Source organism: Dromiciops gliroides, chromosome 6 (genome assembly GCF_019393635.1).
Source record: "Dromiciops gliroides isolate mDroGli1 chromosome 6, mDroGli1.pri, whole genome shotgun sequence".
NCBI lineage: Eukaryota > Metazoa > Chordata > Mammalia > Microbiotheria > Microbiotheriidae > Dromiciops > Dromiciops gliroides.
In genome coordinates, this window is record NC_057866.1 from 113,637,619 (window position 1) to 113,656,860 (window position 19,242).

Consider the following 19,242-nt stretch of genomic DNA (forward strand, 5'->3'; position numbering starts at 1 on the left):
GAGTAACTCAGGCAAGCTTTGTTATGCAGATTCAGCTGAAGGTGTCCTAGATGCCTATTTTACTGTTAGAGTTAAGTAAATAGCTTTTCTGTTAACTGTAGGATTACTCATCAGTGTCCAGTATTTAACCAAGGCACTGCCTTAAGTGCAGTCCAGTCTAGAATAGTCTCAAAGTTCTCTTCTTAATCTAAATCTATGATGTTGTGATATGAAGAATGAATGCCTAGTGTGATGATGTATACTTACATATGCCTCTTTGTCTTTTGAATAGTATAGAATTAGGGAAAAATATCGGGTAAGCATCCCTGACCATGCATTTGTGTAGACTCGAGGAGAAGTGGGAGAATATAAGGTATTTAGGACACCAAAATGATAAATTTATCCATCTTTCGATTTCTTCTGACTCTTTTTCCACTGAAATGCTTTGGTCCTTAATGCTAAACAAGAACAACAAATGGTGTTCTCTTTAGTTTCTGTATTTCTGCAAAGACTAAACAGTCTACAGAGTCCAGGGCCATATTTTGACATCTTATTTTTTCAAAGAATCGGGAGAGGCACTGTACTCCACAGAAGCTAGTTATAGGCAGAATTAGAAATAACATCCTTGTTATGATCCACTTTCTTCCCTGTACTGATCTAAATATTGCCATTATTCTTAAATCTCTACTTCCATTCTGAGACCTTTCTGGGGTTTGATTAGTCACCCTGAAAATTTTCATTTATTAAAAACTAACTTAGGCACAGATTGGACTTCTGCTTTGGATTTGAATTTACGAGTTAGAAATTTATAGATTAAAAAAAAAAGAAAGAAATTTGTAGATTACTGGTATCATTCTAAGTAGGAATTATACTCTGGTCTTCTCTTTCCATCAACCATACCTCTCCTATACCTATATATCTCACCTTCAGTATACACCAAAATCTTCTTTCTTTGCCTCCCTATTTTTCCCAACTCTCCCTGTAAGTACAAATTACAGCTTTTGGTTATTTTGTTGTGGTCTTCCTTAGAGCTGGTCTCTTCAGATATCTGGAGAATGTATAAATCTTAAAATATTTTCAACAAATCACCAAACTCTGGGTTTATCAGAGACTGCCAAATCAAATAACTTCATGCCTGTAACTAAGAGAAACTTAAACCAAGAACAATTCTACATATTCTATAACCAAACAAAAAAGGATTGAAGGTCAGTGCTTAGAAATAGTGTTTTATAAAGGTGATGTGCTAGTGTCATAACACTTTACAAAGTTTACAAAGGGCTTTTCTCACAACAACCCTGACTGTCATCTTCTGAAAGCTCTACTCTTCCTCACTTGTTAATCCTCTGTAACAGACATTGTAATTTATCCTTCAACTCAACTGCTCTTTCCAAAATCACCAATGATCCTTTTAAAAATTCTCATTCTCTTTAACTTATATGGCATTTGTCAGTTCATTATCTATACCTATCAATGAACTGTGTTTTGTGAGGTTCTGTCTAGGACCTCTGCTATATAACCACTCACTCAATAACCTTATCTAATCCCATATGTTTACTTATCTTATCAATATAGATGATTCCCCAGAAAAGGGAAAAGGACCCACATGTACAAAAATATTTATAGCTGCTCTTTTTGTGGTGGCAAGGAATTGGAAATTGAAGGGTTGCCCATCAGTTGGGGAATGGCTGAACAAGTTGTGGTATATGAATGTAATGGAATTCTATTGTGCTGTAAGAAATGATGAGCAGGAGGAGTTCAGAGAAACCTGGAAGGACTTGCATGAACTGATGATGAGTGAGATGAGCAGAACCAGAAGAAAATTATACACAGTATCATCAACATTATGTCTTGATCAACTGTGATAGACTGGATTCTTCTCACCAATACAATGGTATAAGAAAGTTCCAGGGGACTCATGAAGGAAAAGGCTCTCCAAATCCAGAATAAAAAAAGAACTGTGGAATATGGATGCTGATTGAACCATACTATTTCTTTTATTTTTGGTACTGTTGTTTTTCTATTTTGAGGTCTTTTCTTATTGCTCTGATTCTTCTCTTATAGCATGACTGATGCAGAAATATGTTTAATGTTGTTATGTATATGTATATATGTGTATGTGTGTATGTATGTATGTATGTAACCTATACCAGATTGCCTGCTGTCTAGGGGAGAGGGGGAAGGAAAGAAGGGAGGGAGAAAAATTTGAAATTGGAAATCTTGTATAAAAAAATGCTGAAAATTATCTCTAAATGTAACTGGAAAATAATAAAATACTTTTATTTTTAAAAAAATATAGATGATTCCCAAAACTATATTCCTCTTAAGTTTTTCTCCTAAGCCCCAACCTCACATCTTCAATTGTCTATTAGATACTTTCAAACAAAATTTCCCATAGGCAACTAATCAAATTAAATATGAATTCATTTTCTTTCCCCCAAACCTCCCTCTCTTCCTAACTTCCCTATTTTGGTTGAGGGCACCATTTCCCAAGTCACCCACGTTTATATACGAGGTGTCATCCTCAACTCTTCACTATCCCTCATGCCACATATCCAATCACTTTACACACACAGCCTCTCTTGTATCCTTCTCAATTCTCTATACACAAGAATGACCACCTTCCTAGTTAAGGTCTCCATTCCTTTTTGCCTAGACTATTATAATAGCCTCTTCAGAGATCTCTCACATCTCCAATACATGTGACACACAGCTTCCAAGTAATGTTTATAAAGTACATCTCTAACCATAGCACTGTGGTATTCATTCTGCAATTGTTGGAAAAAATTTCCTCCCGTAGAAGTTCTCTATACCAGTGAAACCGCAGGAAAACTGCCAATCTGTGTCTTATGTCACTAGCACAACAGTCCATTCCATGCTCAAATCCACCTCTCGGACTCAGAATCTATCTGAGCACCAATGATGACAAAGGCCCCAGCTTATGAAATGTAGTAACTTGATCATTGCAAGAAAGTAATAACAAGTTAAAATAAAAATTGACTAACCACACAGACATCTGCCTGTTTGCATGAACATGTAGGGCTGATTAATAACTCTAACTGAGACCGAAGTTTTTCATCATCACCAAGGACCTGATTGAACTTTTTCACAAAATCTTGTGCTTTTCCAGGGTCAGGCAAATTCTCTATAAAATCAAATAAAATTCAAATACTGAATTAGTCATTAATGCAGATTTACAAACAAGTACTAATTTAAAAAATAGTCCCAAATCCCCAGAACTGTATTGGTAATAAAATCATTGAAAAAAGCATTAGACTTTTGCTTCTTTTCTTTATAGATTGACAGTTACCTCCAAAGAAAAGGTGAGTATTTACATACCTAATTACACTTAAAAATTTATTGAATGTTTTATTTCCCATAAATATGACTATATTACTAATATTAATAGTGATCTACTAAGTAAACAAAACCACTTACTTGCTATGGTCATCAGCTTTCCAAACATGGCAGAACTGTTAGCTTCTGACTGAAATAAAACAAGTAATCAGCTTTACATAGCCAAAAGATTTTCATGAGAAAAATAAAACACTCTATTTTGCTAATTGCTTAGAAAATCGAAGTGAATTTTATCCCAACTACCCTGGGACAAAACATTGATATCAATGTATAGGCTCTAATCATCTATTTAAAAGAAAATCGCAAGTGATAAAATGGAAAAGAATACCAGTTACCTTTTTATGATTTGTTCTAATCAAATGCTTCCTAAAATACAATTTGGGGTACAGCTAGATAGCTCAGTGGATAAAGCACCGGGCCCAGAGTCAGGAAAACCAGAGTTCAAATCTGGCCTCAAACACTAGCTGTGTGACCCTGGGAAAGTCATTTAACTTCTGTCTGTCTTAATTCACTGGAGAAGTAAATGATAAACTAGTCCACGATTCCTGACAAGAAAACCCTATGGACAGAATGTTCCATGGGGTCATGAAGAGCCAGATACAAATGAATGACTGAACAAGAAAAACACAATTACAGTGGAGAAATAATGAGAATGGATTATGATGGTTAACTCAGGACACTTTGGAGATAGTATTGGAAGAACAGAAAATAAAGAAACACAGAATAAGCAGTTAATTAACTTTCAAATAACTGACATCTTGAAAAGAAACAACATTTAAACCATAAAATAATTAGCAAGACTTATTGCTTGGGGCAGCTAGGTGGCACAGTGGATAGAGCACCAGCCCTGGAATCAGGAGTACCTGAGTTCAAATTCCACCTCAGACACTTAACACTTACAAGCTGTGTGACCCTGGGCAAGTCACTTGACCCCAATTGCCTCACTTAAAAAAAACAACAACTTATTGCTCCTTTATGTGCTACAGAAAACATGTAACTCACTAGAAAAGAGAAAGAATTTTTCTTTTCCTTCAGAAGTCTTATTAATGCTCCACTTCTTATAATTTCTATCTGCCCCCAATATGCTATGTATTTTGTCAATTTATAGAAAAACAAATAATGCTTTTAAAGTGTAACATCATTATAATTGAAATCAGTTGTTTTTAGAGTATTTTCTTAAATAAAAGAACACTATCTGCTGCTGTGGATATCTAATCTGGAAAAAAGTTTTTATAACAATGGCTACAAGATAAATACAAGATTCATGTATTTAGAGCTGGAAAGACACAAAAGAATAAAGTAGGGCCCAAGAGTATCTGAAACACATTATACATTATTCCTCCTACACTTACTGGCTTTGGCTTTGTCCTCATACACAACTCCACCTCCTCTCAATATATCTTTGTACTGTCAGAAGTATCCCAGGTCCACAGAAACCATCTTTTCTACAAGATACAGCTCAAGTATGACTTTTTTTTTTTTTTGGTGAGCCAATGAGGGTTAAGTGACTTGCGCAGGGTCACACAGCTAGTAAGTGTCAAGTGTCTGAGGCTGGATTTGAACTCAAGTCCTCCTGAATGTAGGGCTAGTGCTTTATCCACTGCACCAGCTAGCTGCTCCCAAGTACCACCTTATATAAGAAGTTCTTCTGGATCTGTCAACTGCAGGGACTTATCATGAATTTAAATACTTTGTATTTATATGTATGTAGTCTCTATATTTAATTTTTATATACTTATCTGTTTGTCTCTTTAATTAGTATGTAATCTCCTTAAGGATAGGGATTTTCTTCATTTCCCTATAAGCTTGCACATAAAAGGCACTTTAATACTTACTGACTGGATGATTCCAAAGGCAAGTTCAGTTATTTTCTACATTATTTTAATGTAGAGTATGTTTTAATATTTGAAAGCCAGAAATTCAGGAATGGTACACATTTAGCTCTAATTTAAATATCTGATTAAACAGAACATAGCATTTCTCTAAAAGAGTTTGTGTTGATTTTTAAAATATCTATTATGGAAAACATAATGCTTGAAATAGAAAACCACATGGACAATGCTAGGTTTGGAGGCACAGGACATGCCTTCAAATCTTGGCTTTGTCAAGTCATCTATGTGATCTTTCTGTGATGCACCCCCACCCCTGGATGATCTTCACTTCAGTAAAATAAAGATCTGAGAGGCTTCCCCTTCCTTCTTATGAATATGTAGGTATAAAAAAGCTTAAATTTTTTGCTAGTAAAGGTGTGCCTGCCAACCCCAACACCCCACCCCCACCCCAACTTTGCCAAATGAACTCACAGCCGGCTGTTTGTGCAAATCCAGTAACTCTCGCACATGACTCCTCAGTAGATTCTGGCACTTCCACATTTCATTGAGTGCCCTGTAAACACAATTTTAAATTGGGGAAAAAAGTATGCTGTACAAAAACCAAGTTATCAAACTGTATTATCCTTCTTTGATAGGTATGTTTATCTCATGAATGTATCTCTTTTTAAAAATCTTTCTAAAACCGAAGCAACATCAAATTTGATTTATATTCCTGTTACCAAAAGAATCCTTTCAAATGAAGGTCAATCAAAATAAGAATATGGCAAATTATTCATTTAAGAAATCAGAGTATGACAAATAGGACAATATCTAAATAAAGTTGTGAATTAGGGAGTTTGTACTCAGTGCTCCTAGGATCCTTGTCATGATCTACTTTCTTTCATGTACTGAAACACTCAAATGTTAGTACTCCTGTATCCCATACATTAGTCCCATTGAAAAATCTGATTTTATGTGTTACACCCATGAGTAAAAGATAAAGGCAGTATTAAGTCTCCTGTGAGTACATGTATTTTAATGGTGACTAAAATTTTAAAGAGAAAAAACCCAAGAATATAATCAGTGGAAACCATAGAACACATTTGTTTGGTGCATAGCACCTTCCCATAAAATCACAATGTATAGGCCTACTCTGCTTACACTCATGGGCTATCACCGGATATAAACTGACATGAGTTTGCAAATTTTCTTTTCCCCTAATAAAAGTATTTTATTTTTTTCCAGTTACAGGTAAAGATAGTTCAACATTTGTTTATACAAGCTTTCCAATTTCAGATTTTTCTCCCTCCCTCCCCCCTCCCCTAGACAGCAGGTAATCTGATACAGGTTTTATATATATATATATATATATAAAATAACATTAAACATATTTCTGCATTAGTCATATTATAAGAGAGGAATCAAAGCAATGAGGAGAAACCTCAAAATAGAAAAACATCAGCACCAAAACCAAAAGAAATAGTATGGTTCAATCAGCATCTATACTCCACAGTTCCATTTTTTCCCCTGGATTTGGAGATCCCCTTCCATCATGAATCCCCTGGAACACTTCTGTACCATGAGTTTACATATATTTTACAAAAGCCGCAAATACTCCACTGATTTCACTGAATGAGTTACAAAATGATTTTATAAAATGCTTCAAAGATACTCTATTTTATTACTAACTTACTTTACAGCATTTGGATCCAGGCTGGCATACAAATAATATAAACATTTCATTCTTTCTTCTGTTTCAAGATTGTGAGGGACAAGATACTGAGCAAAGATTTTCTCTACCAACAATCTGTGAAAAGAAGAAATGACATTAAAAAACATTTTTGAACTTTCACAGAGTCGCCTGATTTTTAAGTGACTTTTTCACAGAGAGTTGACACATCTGTTAGTGACTTCTATATCCATGGAAATGGCTAATTCTTTTGTCAACATTACTATATTAATTGATTTACAATTGTACTAGCAGCTTGAAGAACCCAATGCTATTTGTGATTTTTTTCCCCCTCAGATCAGTCATGCCACATTCTTTGAAGTTATATCTGGAGCTTTTGAATTCACTTCTCAGATTAGTAAGACTAACTCAATTTGATTTCATTTCAGTTCTTTTCCTAAGTGATTCTACAGACTCAGTGAGGATATGCCAGTTTGCATTTATCCATGAATTTATATTTGATCTGGTAGGCACTATTTCTCTTAATTCTCCACAATACCATGAGCTTATCTTTTGTTATACGAATACCACTTTAACCATCTAAGCTTATTCTGTATCTGAGTTAATGAGACTAGAAAATAAGAATATCTCAGTGTAGACCAAATATACTCTCCCAAATGAGAATTTCATAACAGAGTAACAAACAAACAAACAAAAAAGCAGAGACATTCTGAATTAACCTAACCAGCTATTTTAATCATTAAAATAATTAGTTTTGCTGGGGTGGTTGGTGCATGCTTCCCTGCTTCTAGGGAGAAAGAGGCTGGTGGATCACTTGAGCTACAGTAAGGATAAAGTATCTGCATTAAGTGTGGTACCCATATGGTCAGCTCCCAGGAGCCAAAGTCCACCAGCCTGGTTAGACCTTGGAAGTGCAAACTGGCCCAGGTCAGAAACAGAACAGGACAAAGTTTCCATGGGTAAGCCAAGGAGAAGGAGAGAAAAAGGGAAGGAGGAAAAGGGAAAAGGAAAGGAAAAGGGGAGAGGAAGAGGGAAGAAGGAGGAGGGAGAAAGTGAGTGCCAGTCTTCCACAGCAGAAGATAGAATAACATTTGGAAAATGAAGCCTGAAGTGATTACCTCTTCTAAGGCCTTACTAGTATGTGGGAAAAGTAATCTTTTATCTGAGCTATATATGAAGGAACATTTTTTAATCATCACGACTAAACAAATTTGAAAATTGGCCATTATTATTTTTAATAAATCAACTTGCACTGGGCTCAGCATTTTAGTGATGAAAATACTTTTATATACCAATATTATGGGAGAATAGTAGACTCACTTGTCATCAATGCTATTTTGATAATATATGTGCAAAAGTTTATCCTTTATCCAGCTCACTTTCTCAGCAGCTTCTCTTCCAGCTTCTGCATGAAGACAGTATTTCTTATAAAGTTGGGCAAGGCCCATCATAGCTTCTTTTCGAACTCTCCACTGGAAAAAAAAAAATTTCCAAAACATACTGACGAGAGAGGCAAATACAAAATTTAAGGTGATATTAACAATAGATACTCTTAACCCCCATTGCCCCACAAAATCTTAACCCCCATTGCCCCACAAAATAAATAAATAAAATAAAATAAAATAAAATAAAATGTTTGTAACATTTAAAAAAAAAAAACAATAGATACTATGTAAAGGAACCATTCCTAGGAACTCAAACTTCCAGCAGCCCAGAAGACTATATATTTCCCCAGTGGCCTTTTGAGAAAAGCACAGAATACCATGGAAACTCATATGTTAGGGTCAATGTAACAGTGTTACACTAAAATCTAGCTATAGTAAACCAAATTGAACTGATCAATGATGTACATACATTTAAAAAAGTGGGCCTTCTACCTTATCATTACTATCTAAATCAATGGCATAACTAATTACTTTATAAGTTTGGGGAAAAACATTAACAAAATAATTTAGAAACCTATGTGGCTAGAATATGCTAAGGACTAGTGAAACAAATGCCCACATTAGGATATTATTATATTACTTTATTATCTACCTTAGTGATATAAAATTAGAGTACTTCAATCAATTTTTTTTTGGTGGGGCAGTGAGGGTTAAGTGACTTGCCCAGGGTCTCAAAGCTAATAAGTGCCAAGTGTCTGAAGCTAAATTTGAACTCAGGTCCTCCTGAATCCAGGGCCAATGCTTCATCCACTGAGCCACCTAGCTGCCCCCCAATCAATTCTATAGAAAAAAGGAAACACAATCCCCTTTCAGATCTGTTGCATCACTTTAATGGGACTCTATGATTTATCACATTATGCTGAGCTAAGCATGTCATACCTCTAAAGAACTGTAAACTTTCTGAGAAAGGGATCAGCATCTCATTTTCAACTATGTATCAATTGCATATAGCAAGACCTCAATAAAAAATATGCTGAAATAAAATGTAATCACGACAAATCAACTGAGGTTATGAACAAATGTGTTTAATCTACTCTATAAAAGAAAGTGCCAACATTTGAATTATTTTAATCCATTCCTACATTCTTTTGGAAAATATATTTTAAATTATTTTAAAGTTTCAATTTTAATTACAATTTTTAAATAATTTATCACAAAATGATCAAAATTTACTACTAAATATACTAGACAGAGAGCTAAGTGATTAATATTTCATCTCCTGCATAAATTCTTTCCTGATCCCATTAGGTACTAGTGACACACCCAAAATATTTTCCTTGAAATTACCTAGTTTATATTCCCTATTTCCATATGTACATATGTGGTATCAACAGAAAATCTCCTTAGGGACAGGAATAATTTCACTTCTGTCTTTCAATCTCCAGCACTTAGTATATTGCCTGGCATGCATTAAGTGTTTAATAAATGCTTGCTGATCATGTAGTTCAGCTTACATGTTAATAAAAATAGGCGATAGGGGGCAGCTAGGTGGCACAGTGGATAAAGCACCAGGCCCTGGATTCAGGGGTACCTGAGTTCAAATCCGGCCTCGGACACTTGACACTTACTAGCTGTGTGACCTTGGGAAAGTCACAACCCTCGTTGCCCAGCAAGAAAACATAACAAAACAAAACAAAAATAAATAAATAAAATTTTAAAATAAATAAAAATAGGTGACATTTATAGTGTATTAAAGTTTACAAATAATTTTACATATATTATTTTATATGATCCTTATTGGAACCTATTGAGATATGTATTATTATGGTTTTCATTTCACAAATGAAGAAACTGAGTGAGGCTCAAAGAGGTCTAATGACTTGCCTATAGTCATATAACTATTAAGACTCAGAGGAAGGATCTGAAGCTAGGTCACTCCTGAGTTCAGTCTTCTTTCTACTTCTCTATGGAGGAAGGAACTGAGATCAGTAATATTTATAGAACATGCTAGAACACAGAGCCAAGAATAAAACTCGTCTTAATTGCTAATCTAGACGTATTTAAGAAAATATATTTAAAAAATTAAAAGCAGGGCTAAAATATTTTCCAACTAGGGAGAAACTCCACAAATAACTGCATTATTCTAAATCATAAAAAGTTTTTACACTTTAGAAAAATCCACTGAATAAATCAGTATAATAACCACTAGGTGGAGTGTCCCATTATTTAAAACCAAGGAAGAAGTATAATGGTACATGCAACTGAACAATGTTGTTGTTGTTTAGTTCTTTCAGTCACATCTGACTCTCCATGATCTCCTGCCTTTTGGGTTTTCTTTGCAAAGACATTAGAGTGATTAGACATCTCCTTCTCCAGCTCATTTTTTTTTGGGGGGCGAGGCAATGGGGGTTAAGTGACTTGCCCAGGGTCACACAGCTAGTAAGTGTCAAGTGTCTGAGGCTGGATTTGAACTCGGGTCCTTCTGAATCCAGGGCCAGTGCTTTATCCACTGCACCACCTAGCTGCCCCCCTCCAGCTCATTTTAAAGATGAGGAACGAAGGCAAACAAGGTTAAGTGACTTGCTCAGGGTCACACTGCTGGTAAGTGTCTAAACAAATGAACAATTTAACTAAACAAGTTAAATATTAATTTTACATACTGACCTACCATGTTTGCATTTAAAAGTTATTATAATCTCAAGCCTTGCTATATTCTTGAGATTGAAAATTAGCCTTTTAACTCTTAAATTGTAGTTGTATCATCTTGGTACTTGAGGACTCACTGAGGCACAATAAAATCACTAATTGCAATTTATTAGTTTAAAATTTCTGACATGTATGCCAGAGACATGTCAGCTATTTTACCTTGCATGTATTCTCTTGATTCTCTAAGCTACCTACATTATTTCTAGGGATTGTCACCAACGTTTCTTGTATCATATATCCATACCTCCAACTCAGCGTGTCAAGTGTAGATCGATTACTTGCTTGCCACTAGAAAAAGTATCTTAGCTTATTTTTTCTCAACTTGGCTTAGTAATGTACAAAGACGAACTGCTTCATGAGATTTTAGAAAGGATAATGTTCCTTCCTTCACTGAATCAAGATCTTAGCAATAGGATAGAACAATTTCACTTTTTAAAAATTCATCATAATAAAAAGGAAATCAAGAATATTATTATTCTATAATGTCATCAAATGGTAGATAGGTAAAGCAAAAGTATATTTAGCTACTGGTTATTGCTTCTTATAAAGGTCTACTAAAGAGAGGAAACCAAATGAAATCTTCATAATGCCTGAATCTATTATCTTAAAATAATCAAGAGTAGCTCCAGGGAAATTTTATATTTGTTATATTCTTTTTTTTTTTTTAAGTGAGGCAATTGGGGTTAAGTGATTTGCCCAGGGTCACACAGCTAGTACATGTTAAGTGTCTGAGGCCGGATTTGAACTCAGGTACTCCTGACTTCAAGGCCGGTGCTCTATCCACTTTGCCACCTAGCTGCCCCTGTTATATTCTTAAAGACATCTTAAAATTAAACTTGATTAAATATAAAATGTATTAAATAATTTTTTAAAATGTGAAGAAATTTTTCTGTTCCATATTAAGATCCGTACAAATAATAAAGTAAGATTAAAATTTCTAAAAACTGTACCCGTTTGTCCAATGTTCTTTCCCTCACAAAGCCAAGTAACTGATCATTGACTAAAGAAAGGTCTCTTTTGCCAGCTGTTATTATGGTAACAATGACGTCATGACGAATAGCTTCTTCTGGATCATGAGACCTAACCTTCAAGTATTCTGTTACAGGAGAAGGAAAAAATGTTAATCAAGAAAGTAGATAGGCAATTTTTTAGAAAGATAGTTTCATAATTAAATACTGAAAAGCCAGAGCGTTAAGCTTTAACTCTACTGTAGAGATGTTTTCAGAAAACATACAAGTGAAAATACATTTTTAAAGCACTCAATTTGGTCTGTTGGGTACTTAGGTGTAAAATAATGTATGTGTTTTACAATAACAAAACAATAAAAATAATTTCTATAGGGCCTTTCTTTTAAAAAATAAATATCACAAAACAATAAATATAGAATTTCTCTTACTTGGAAATAAAACTGAATTAAAGGTATATATTTTCAAAATAACCCATTACCTTACCATAAGTTAGTTAACAATTAAAATACTTCAATGTCTGTATTAATCAATTTTAAAACGTATAATTCTGTTCTAAGGTACTTAAAAAAATAGAAACTCTCTCCAATGCACCTGAAACTAAATTAGATAAAAATTGTTTGTCTAATTTAATTAGAAGTAAATTAACAGCTTTTGGCAAATAGCCACTAGGCTACTGGTAAACAATTCATATGTGGCAATGGATCAAAAGTGTTATGATTTCCAGTGCCACAGTATCTAACCACTACAATAACAAACTAAATCCACTGTCCTGAATATGTCAATGAAAAAGGAATTTTTTTTTTTACAAAAACTCAATAAATATCTTCCAAAACAAAATTATTAGAATTATATTCAAATCATTTAAACAAATATATCCACTAGAATTTTATTTGTATAAACTTAGTCACATTAACATTCAATAGCTACCAGAAAACTGATAAGATCCATCCATAAATTAATGAAAACTCTTACATACTCCTTAAATTAACATGTTCTTCATTTTAAATCCTCTATCTTACCTGTAAGGTCCTTTGCTAAGTCTGGGTGATTCATTAAACAGTGACTGGCAAATTTCACGCTTTCTAACCTCACTGGAACATGAATGTCATTAAATCTATAAGGAGAGAATTGTTAAAAATTAATTCTGAGTAGATCATTCCTCCCCCCCCCAAAAGATAAAATATGCTAATTTTTCATAAACTACTTAATGACTAGAGAGCTTGCTGATGGTAAGTGAATTTTACGATATAAACTTCAAAATGAACATTTAAGTATTTGAATAAAAAGGATTTGCATATGAAGCCAACAGTTACATAGAAATAAATTATTTAAAAAAAATTAAAAGTGTTATCAATGTATTTTGCTTTATGTTAAAACAATTTTCTTATATGCTTCGACTTATTTTTTATTATTTTTTAAATAAAACATTTTTTATTTCTTTTAAAAATATTTTATCCCTGGGGGCAGCTAGGTGGCGCAGTAAATAAAGCACAGGCCCTGGTTTCAGGAGGACCTGAGTTCAAATCCTGCCCCAGACACTTGACACTTACCAGCCATGTGACCCTGAGCAAGTCACTTAAACCTCATTGCCCCGCAAAACAAACCAATATATTTTATCCCCCTCAGTTACGTAAAAACATTTTTACATGTTTAAGTTCTGAGTTCCAAATCCCCCGTCCCTGAGATAATAAGCAATCAGATACAAGTTATATATGTGCTATCATGTAAAACATTTACATATAAGTAATTTTGTAAAAGAAGACTCAAAGAAAAAGAATGAAAGTCAAAAAGACCAATATCAGTTCTTTCACTGGAGGTGGAAAGTATGCTTCATCATTAGTCCTTTGGGATTGTCTTGGAGCATTGTCTTGCTGAGAACAGTCAGCAGGCATTCACAGTTCTTCATTGAACAAAATTGCTGTTACTGTTTATAATGTTGTCCTGGTTTTCATCAATTCCCTTTGCATCAGTTCATGTAAGTCTTTCTAGGTTTTTCTGGAGTCATCCCATTTGTCATTTCTTACTACAAAATAGTATTCCATTACAATTGCACACCCCAACTGATGGGCATCCCTTTGATTTCTAATTCTTAGCTACCACAAAGAGATGTTATAAATATTTTTTGTACATATAGGTCCTTTCCCCCCCTTTTTTATGTCTTTGGGATATGGACCTGGCAGTGGTATTGCTGGATCAAAGGGATATACACAGTTTTATAGCCCTTTGGGCATAGTTCCAAATTGTTCCCTAGTGTCCCAGTTTTCTAATATCCCCTTGAACATCCATCATTTTCCTCTTCTGTCATATTAGTCAATCTGATAGGTGAGGTGGTACCTAAGTTATTATAATTTGAATTTCTCTACTCAATAGTGATTTAGACCATTTTTTCATGTGACTATAGTTTTTATTTCTTTGAAAACTGCTTGTGCATATCCTTTGACCATTTATCAACTGGGGATTGACTTGTATTTTTATAAATTTGACTCAGTTCTCTATATATTTGAGAAATGAGGCCTTCATCAGAAATACTTGTTGCAAAATCGCCCCCCACACACATATTTTTCTGCTTTTGTTATAATTTTGGTTGCAATGGTTTTGTTTGCACAAAACCCTTTTAATTTTATGTAATCAAGATTATCTATTTGATATTTATTTTGTAATCTTGTTTGGTCATAAATTCTTCCCTTATCCACAGATCTGACAGATAAACTATTCCATGCTCTCCTAATTTGCTTAGGGTTTCACCCTTTATGTGTAAATCATGTACCCATTTTGACTTTATCTAGGCATATATTGTGAGATGTTGGTCTATACCTAGTTTCTACAAAACTGTTCTCCTATTTTCCAGCAGTTTTTATTCTAAGCATTCAGATCTTTGTGACCCCACCCTTTTAAGCAAGAAATACTTGAGCAAACCAAACTAAGACAGTGATCACATATATACCATTTGATACTGGTAGACCCTCATATATCCACCATAAAGAGAGAAATATATTTTATTATCTGTATTTTGAGTACCAAGACTATTGATTAAGTTAGAATTAAGCTCTACTTCACTGTTTTTCTTTTTCATTTACATTACTATATTCATTTTTAGGCAATTAATCAGCTGGTTCTACTTAAACTTCATTCAACAGTCTTTTAAAAGATTTGACTTAATGACCCCCCCTCCTTTTTTTTTTTCCTTTTGTGAGGCAATTGGGGTTAAGTGACTTGCCCAGGGTCACAAAGCTAGTAAGTGTTAAGTGTCTGAGGCCGGATCTGAACTCAGGTACTCCTGACTCCAGGGCCGGTGCTCTATGCACTGTGCCACCTAGCTGCCCCTAATGACCCCTTTTAAAAAAATAATACATAATACTAGATTATCTTTGCTAAAGTTTTGAAATTTCTTGAAGAAATAACACTAGATAAATTGTTAAATGGCATGTTTTTCAACATCATACTTTATGAAAAGCCTCTTTAAAAACTATAAATTGATAAATACAATGATAAACCACAAGTTCAGAGGACTAAAGATGAATCAGTCATGCCAGCCAACTCTTGCCAAAGAAGATCCCCTAATATCTCAGCAAAAATCTCACATCCTTCAAGATGCTTATCCTTCCTGGTCTCCTTTATAACTAATACCTTCTTCTTTTTTTTTTTTTTTTAAGTGAGGCAATTGGGGTTAAGTGACTTGCCTAGGGTCACACAGCTAGTAAGAGTTAAGTGTCTGAGGCCAGATTTGAACTCAGGTACTCCTTGACTCCAGGGCCGGTGCTCTATCCACTGCGCCACCTAGCTGCCCCTAACTAATACCTTCTTTCTGAGAGCAACTCCATTTTATTCTCTCTATATATTTTGTTCATAAATAATTGTCTTCATATTGTCTTTCTTATTAGAATGTGAGCTTGAGTAGCCGCTAGGTGGCACAGTGGATAGAGCACCAGCCCTGGAGTCAGGAGGACCTGAGTTCAAATTTGACCCAGGTGACCCAGGGCAAATCACTTAAACCCTATTGCGCCGCGCCCCCCCCCCCCCAAGGAATGTGAGCTTGAGGTCAAGAAATTGGTTTTCCCTTTCTTTGTATCCTCAGTACTAAGCACAGTAAGCACTTAATAAACATTTGTGGAAGGTCTAATTGTCTAAATGTAATTCTACCCTTTTTTATTTTAAATCATTAAAAAATTTTTTCTATTTCTTTATATTGGGAATTATGCTGTTTTTGAAAAAGGACAAATTAAAATTGATGAAATATAATGCTTGTAATCACAGATATTTTCATCTGCAAGTCCTTTTTATTTGAGAAATATGTTAAATGATTTCCCTAGCTACAGATATATATTTTATTGAAACCTAATGAGTTAACAAATATTAATTTAATAAAAACAACAAACTATCTCGGAATCCTTTGTAGTCCAACATAATGGATACATAATAAAAACTATTTTTGTGATTAAGCAATGTTACACAAAGTGTGTTAAAACTGAACTAATTTATTGAAATTAAAATAATGTAGTGAGATGAAAATATGATGCCTCATTTACAAAAGACATGGTTGATTCCTTAGATATTTGGATATAATAACTGAGGTTAATTGTAGTGATGGAGAGGTTATTCTTTTTTTTTTTCTTTCTTTCTTTTTTTTTTGGTGAGGCAATTGGGTTTAAGTGACTTGCCCAGGGTCACACAGCTAGTAAGTGTCAAGGGTCTGAGGCCAGATTTGAACTCAGGTCCTCCTGAATCCAGGGCCAGTGCTCTATCCACTGTGCCACATAGCTGCCCCATGAGAGGTTATTCTTGAGAAATATATCAGCTTAACCTGACATAAAATATGGTTGACAAATAGTAACGTGTAATAATAACTATTCAAGATTAAAATACAAATAACAAAAAGGTTTTATTTTTCCATGAAGTTTTGAAGCCAAGAAACATTTAAATGGAATATTTAACATCATTTAATATTCTTTTTTTAGCTTCATGAAAATACAAAGTGGGAAAGAACCCTATTAAGATGATAGGGACTGGGGGCAGCTAGGTGGCGCAGTGCATAAAGCACCGGCCCTGGATTCAGGAGAACCTGAGTTCAAATCTGACCTCAGACACTTGACACTTACTAGCTATGTGACCCTGGGCAAGTCACTTAACCCTCATTGCCCCCCCCCCCAAGATGATAGGGACTGTAAATTGCAAACTAAGTATGGCTAAAAACCAATGATCACTGTACATGAAAGTCTGATTACCCTAGAAAAGACTAGTCACAGGATCATAGAATGACAGGCTCAAAATCTGGAACTCGAAGGCCTGCCTTGCCGAAGCCTTTCATTTTTATAGATAAGGAAAGTGAGGCTAATCAACTAAGGGTCAGAAGCAGGATGGGAAAGCAGACATTCCTGACTCTAAGTTCAGAATCTAATCCACTATCAAACATGGCATACTCAGTCACACCATTGATGTGAACAGCATCACTAGACACAGCCACTGGTATATGAAGAAGCTGCTATACTGATGTCTCCTAGATAAATTATTTTTAAAAATTTAAGGGATTGTAAACATCCTCAAATATTGTTGACAGTAAAAGGCAACACTATTTGAGGGTTAATTAGGCAGCCTTCAAAATACAAAATTCATAATTCATGAAATATCTTCTCTTACCTTCCAAGAAAGCACTGCCAAAGAGGCCGATTCTGTGTTGCCAAATCAGAATCTTTAGAACCAAACAATTTAGCTAGCAATCGAACGACAGCTAAACGCTCTTCTCCATCATTGCTCTAAAAAGAGAAAAAGAATAAATGAATTACACAATATATAGGAAATCCTGAGGTAAAAACCACCTACCCACTAAACAACAACTTCATTTTTCTAGTGGAAACCACAAAAATATTTAATAATGTTTGTTATCTTCTACTACTGTCACAGAGGAAAGAACATTAGCCTGCAAGTCAGAAGATTACCTTGGCCAGCCAAATCACTACTTGTCCTTGCCTTTCATATATATATAAAATTAGAACTCCCCTTTGAGTTCTAGGATTCTCAACAGTCTTTGGCTATACTTTTGATTCTCAAAGCACTAATTTTTAGTATTTGGGGAGTTTTCAGTCCTTTGTCTTCTCCCTCCTATTGCTCTTAGAAGTGTTGGACGGGAGAGGAATCTATTTTACTGCTTATTTACCTCAAAAAGGCAATACTGTATGGTGGAAAAGAAGGTAGTGTCAAAGCCAGTTATCTGGGTTCAAATCCCTCCCTTTGGCAAATAATGGCTATGTCAAGTTAGGCGCTTAATCTTTCAATGATCTAGGCCACTTTCTACAAACTTCAAATTATACAGAAGGTATCAATGTGAATTTGTAGAGTTTCCTCACCAGGAGTTCCCTATATCAGCAAAATCATAGGTCCAGTCTCTATCTCTACTACTAGTCCCAGCAGAGAACAGGGAGTAAAAGAATTCCAATATTGGTTAACTCTATCACTTAAAAGCAACTGTTATATAAACATGACAGAAAATTCAAAGTGATTCTTGCACTTGATACTACATTGCATTTATTCCTGCCAACAGTGTATATAACGACTCATGCATGCCTTCAGATGCTGTTTCTTGCCCATGTCCTACTATAAAGAGCTTCACCCAACATTTCTGGATGCTTTTTAGTGCTATTTCTTACTATTGCATATATATCAATGAAGCACATAGGCTATCAATAAGTTACCCATTGCTTTATAACCATGTTGCTCTGATAAGTATTCTGAGAAATTCTGTTGCCAGAATGTTGTAGCTGAATCATACCTACAATGTGTCCTTGCAAATTTAATTCTGCATGAAATCCTAATCATATTAATATCAAATAATATCACGTAGGACTTCATGAAGTTTGTGTTATAGGTAAGCTTCAAGGAAGAAGTATAATTTAAGTGACAGAAAAATAAACACATTAAGTACTCATCTACATATGTGTTTTTATAGATTGTCTCCTGAGTTCATTATGATAAAGGATAAATTAATTAAAAAAAATTCATTTTGGCAGCAGACAGTGTAGTAAAGGGTCTCCTATTCACAATGTAAAGTGTAGTTAAAAGATAGAAAAACTCAGTTGAAGGAAGACTGTTGTGTTTGTGTGTTACTCTATTGAGGGGGAGGGGAAGCAGGAGAGAGCCAATTTATGATTTCAAAGGTATAGGGAACATGCACTGAGAAAACTCCTTGCAACAATGCAAACTGGCAAATACTGTGTAACTATTGGTGTTAGAGATGCCTGCAGTACTTAGGGTCAAAAAGTATAAATTGGAATGAGGATTTAAAACCAGGTCTTCCTGATTCGGGACAGCTTTCTCTCCATTCTTATGACAAAGCTGCCTTTCCAGTCAATCTATAA

At 34.6% G+C, this 19,242-nt stretch overlaps 1 protein-coding gene across 3 annotated transcripts in view; it reads right to left on the reverse strand.

The window, feature by feature from the left end:
• The window catches only part of PDS5A (PDS5 cohesin associated factor A), a 151,654-nt gene that overhangs the window by 51,958 nt on the left and 80,454 nt on the right, over positions 1–19,242 (reverse strand). For all 3 annotated transcript variants that reach the window (XM_043970191.1, XM_043970190.1, XM_043970192.1), the window contains exons 9-16: positions 17,528–17,643; positions 12,913–13,007; positions 11,876–12,021; positions 8,155–8,306; positions 6,838–6,951; positions 5,637–5,718; positions 3,415–3,463; positions 2,982–3,121 (exon numbers count right to left, since the gene is read on the reverse strand). In XM_043970191.1, coding sequence (XP_043826126.1) covers positions 2,982–3,121; positions 3,415–3,463; positions 5,637–5,718; positions 6,838–6,951; positions 8,155–8,306; positions 11,876–12,021; positions 12,913–13,007; positions 17,528–17,643 — 894 coding nt within the window. The remainder of the gene's footprint in view (positions 1–2,981; positions 3,122–3,414; positions 3,464–5,636; positions 5,719–6,837; positions 6,952–8,154; positions 8,307–11,875; positions 12,022–12,912; positions 13,008–17,527; positions 17,644–19,242) is intronic.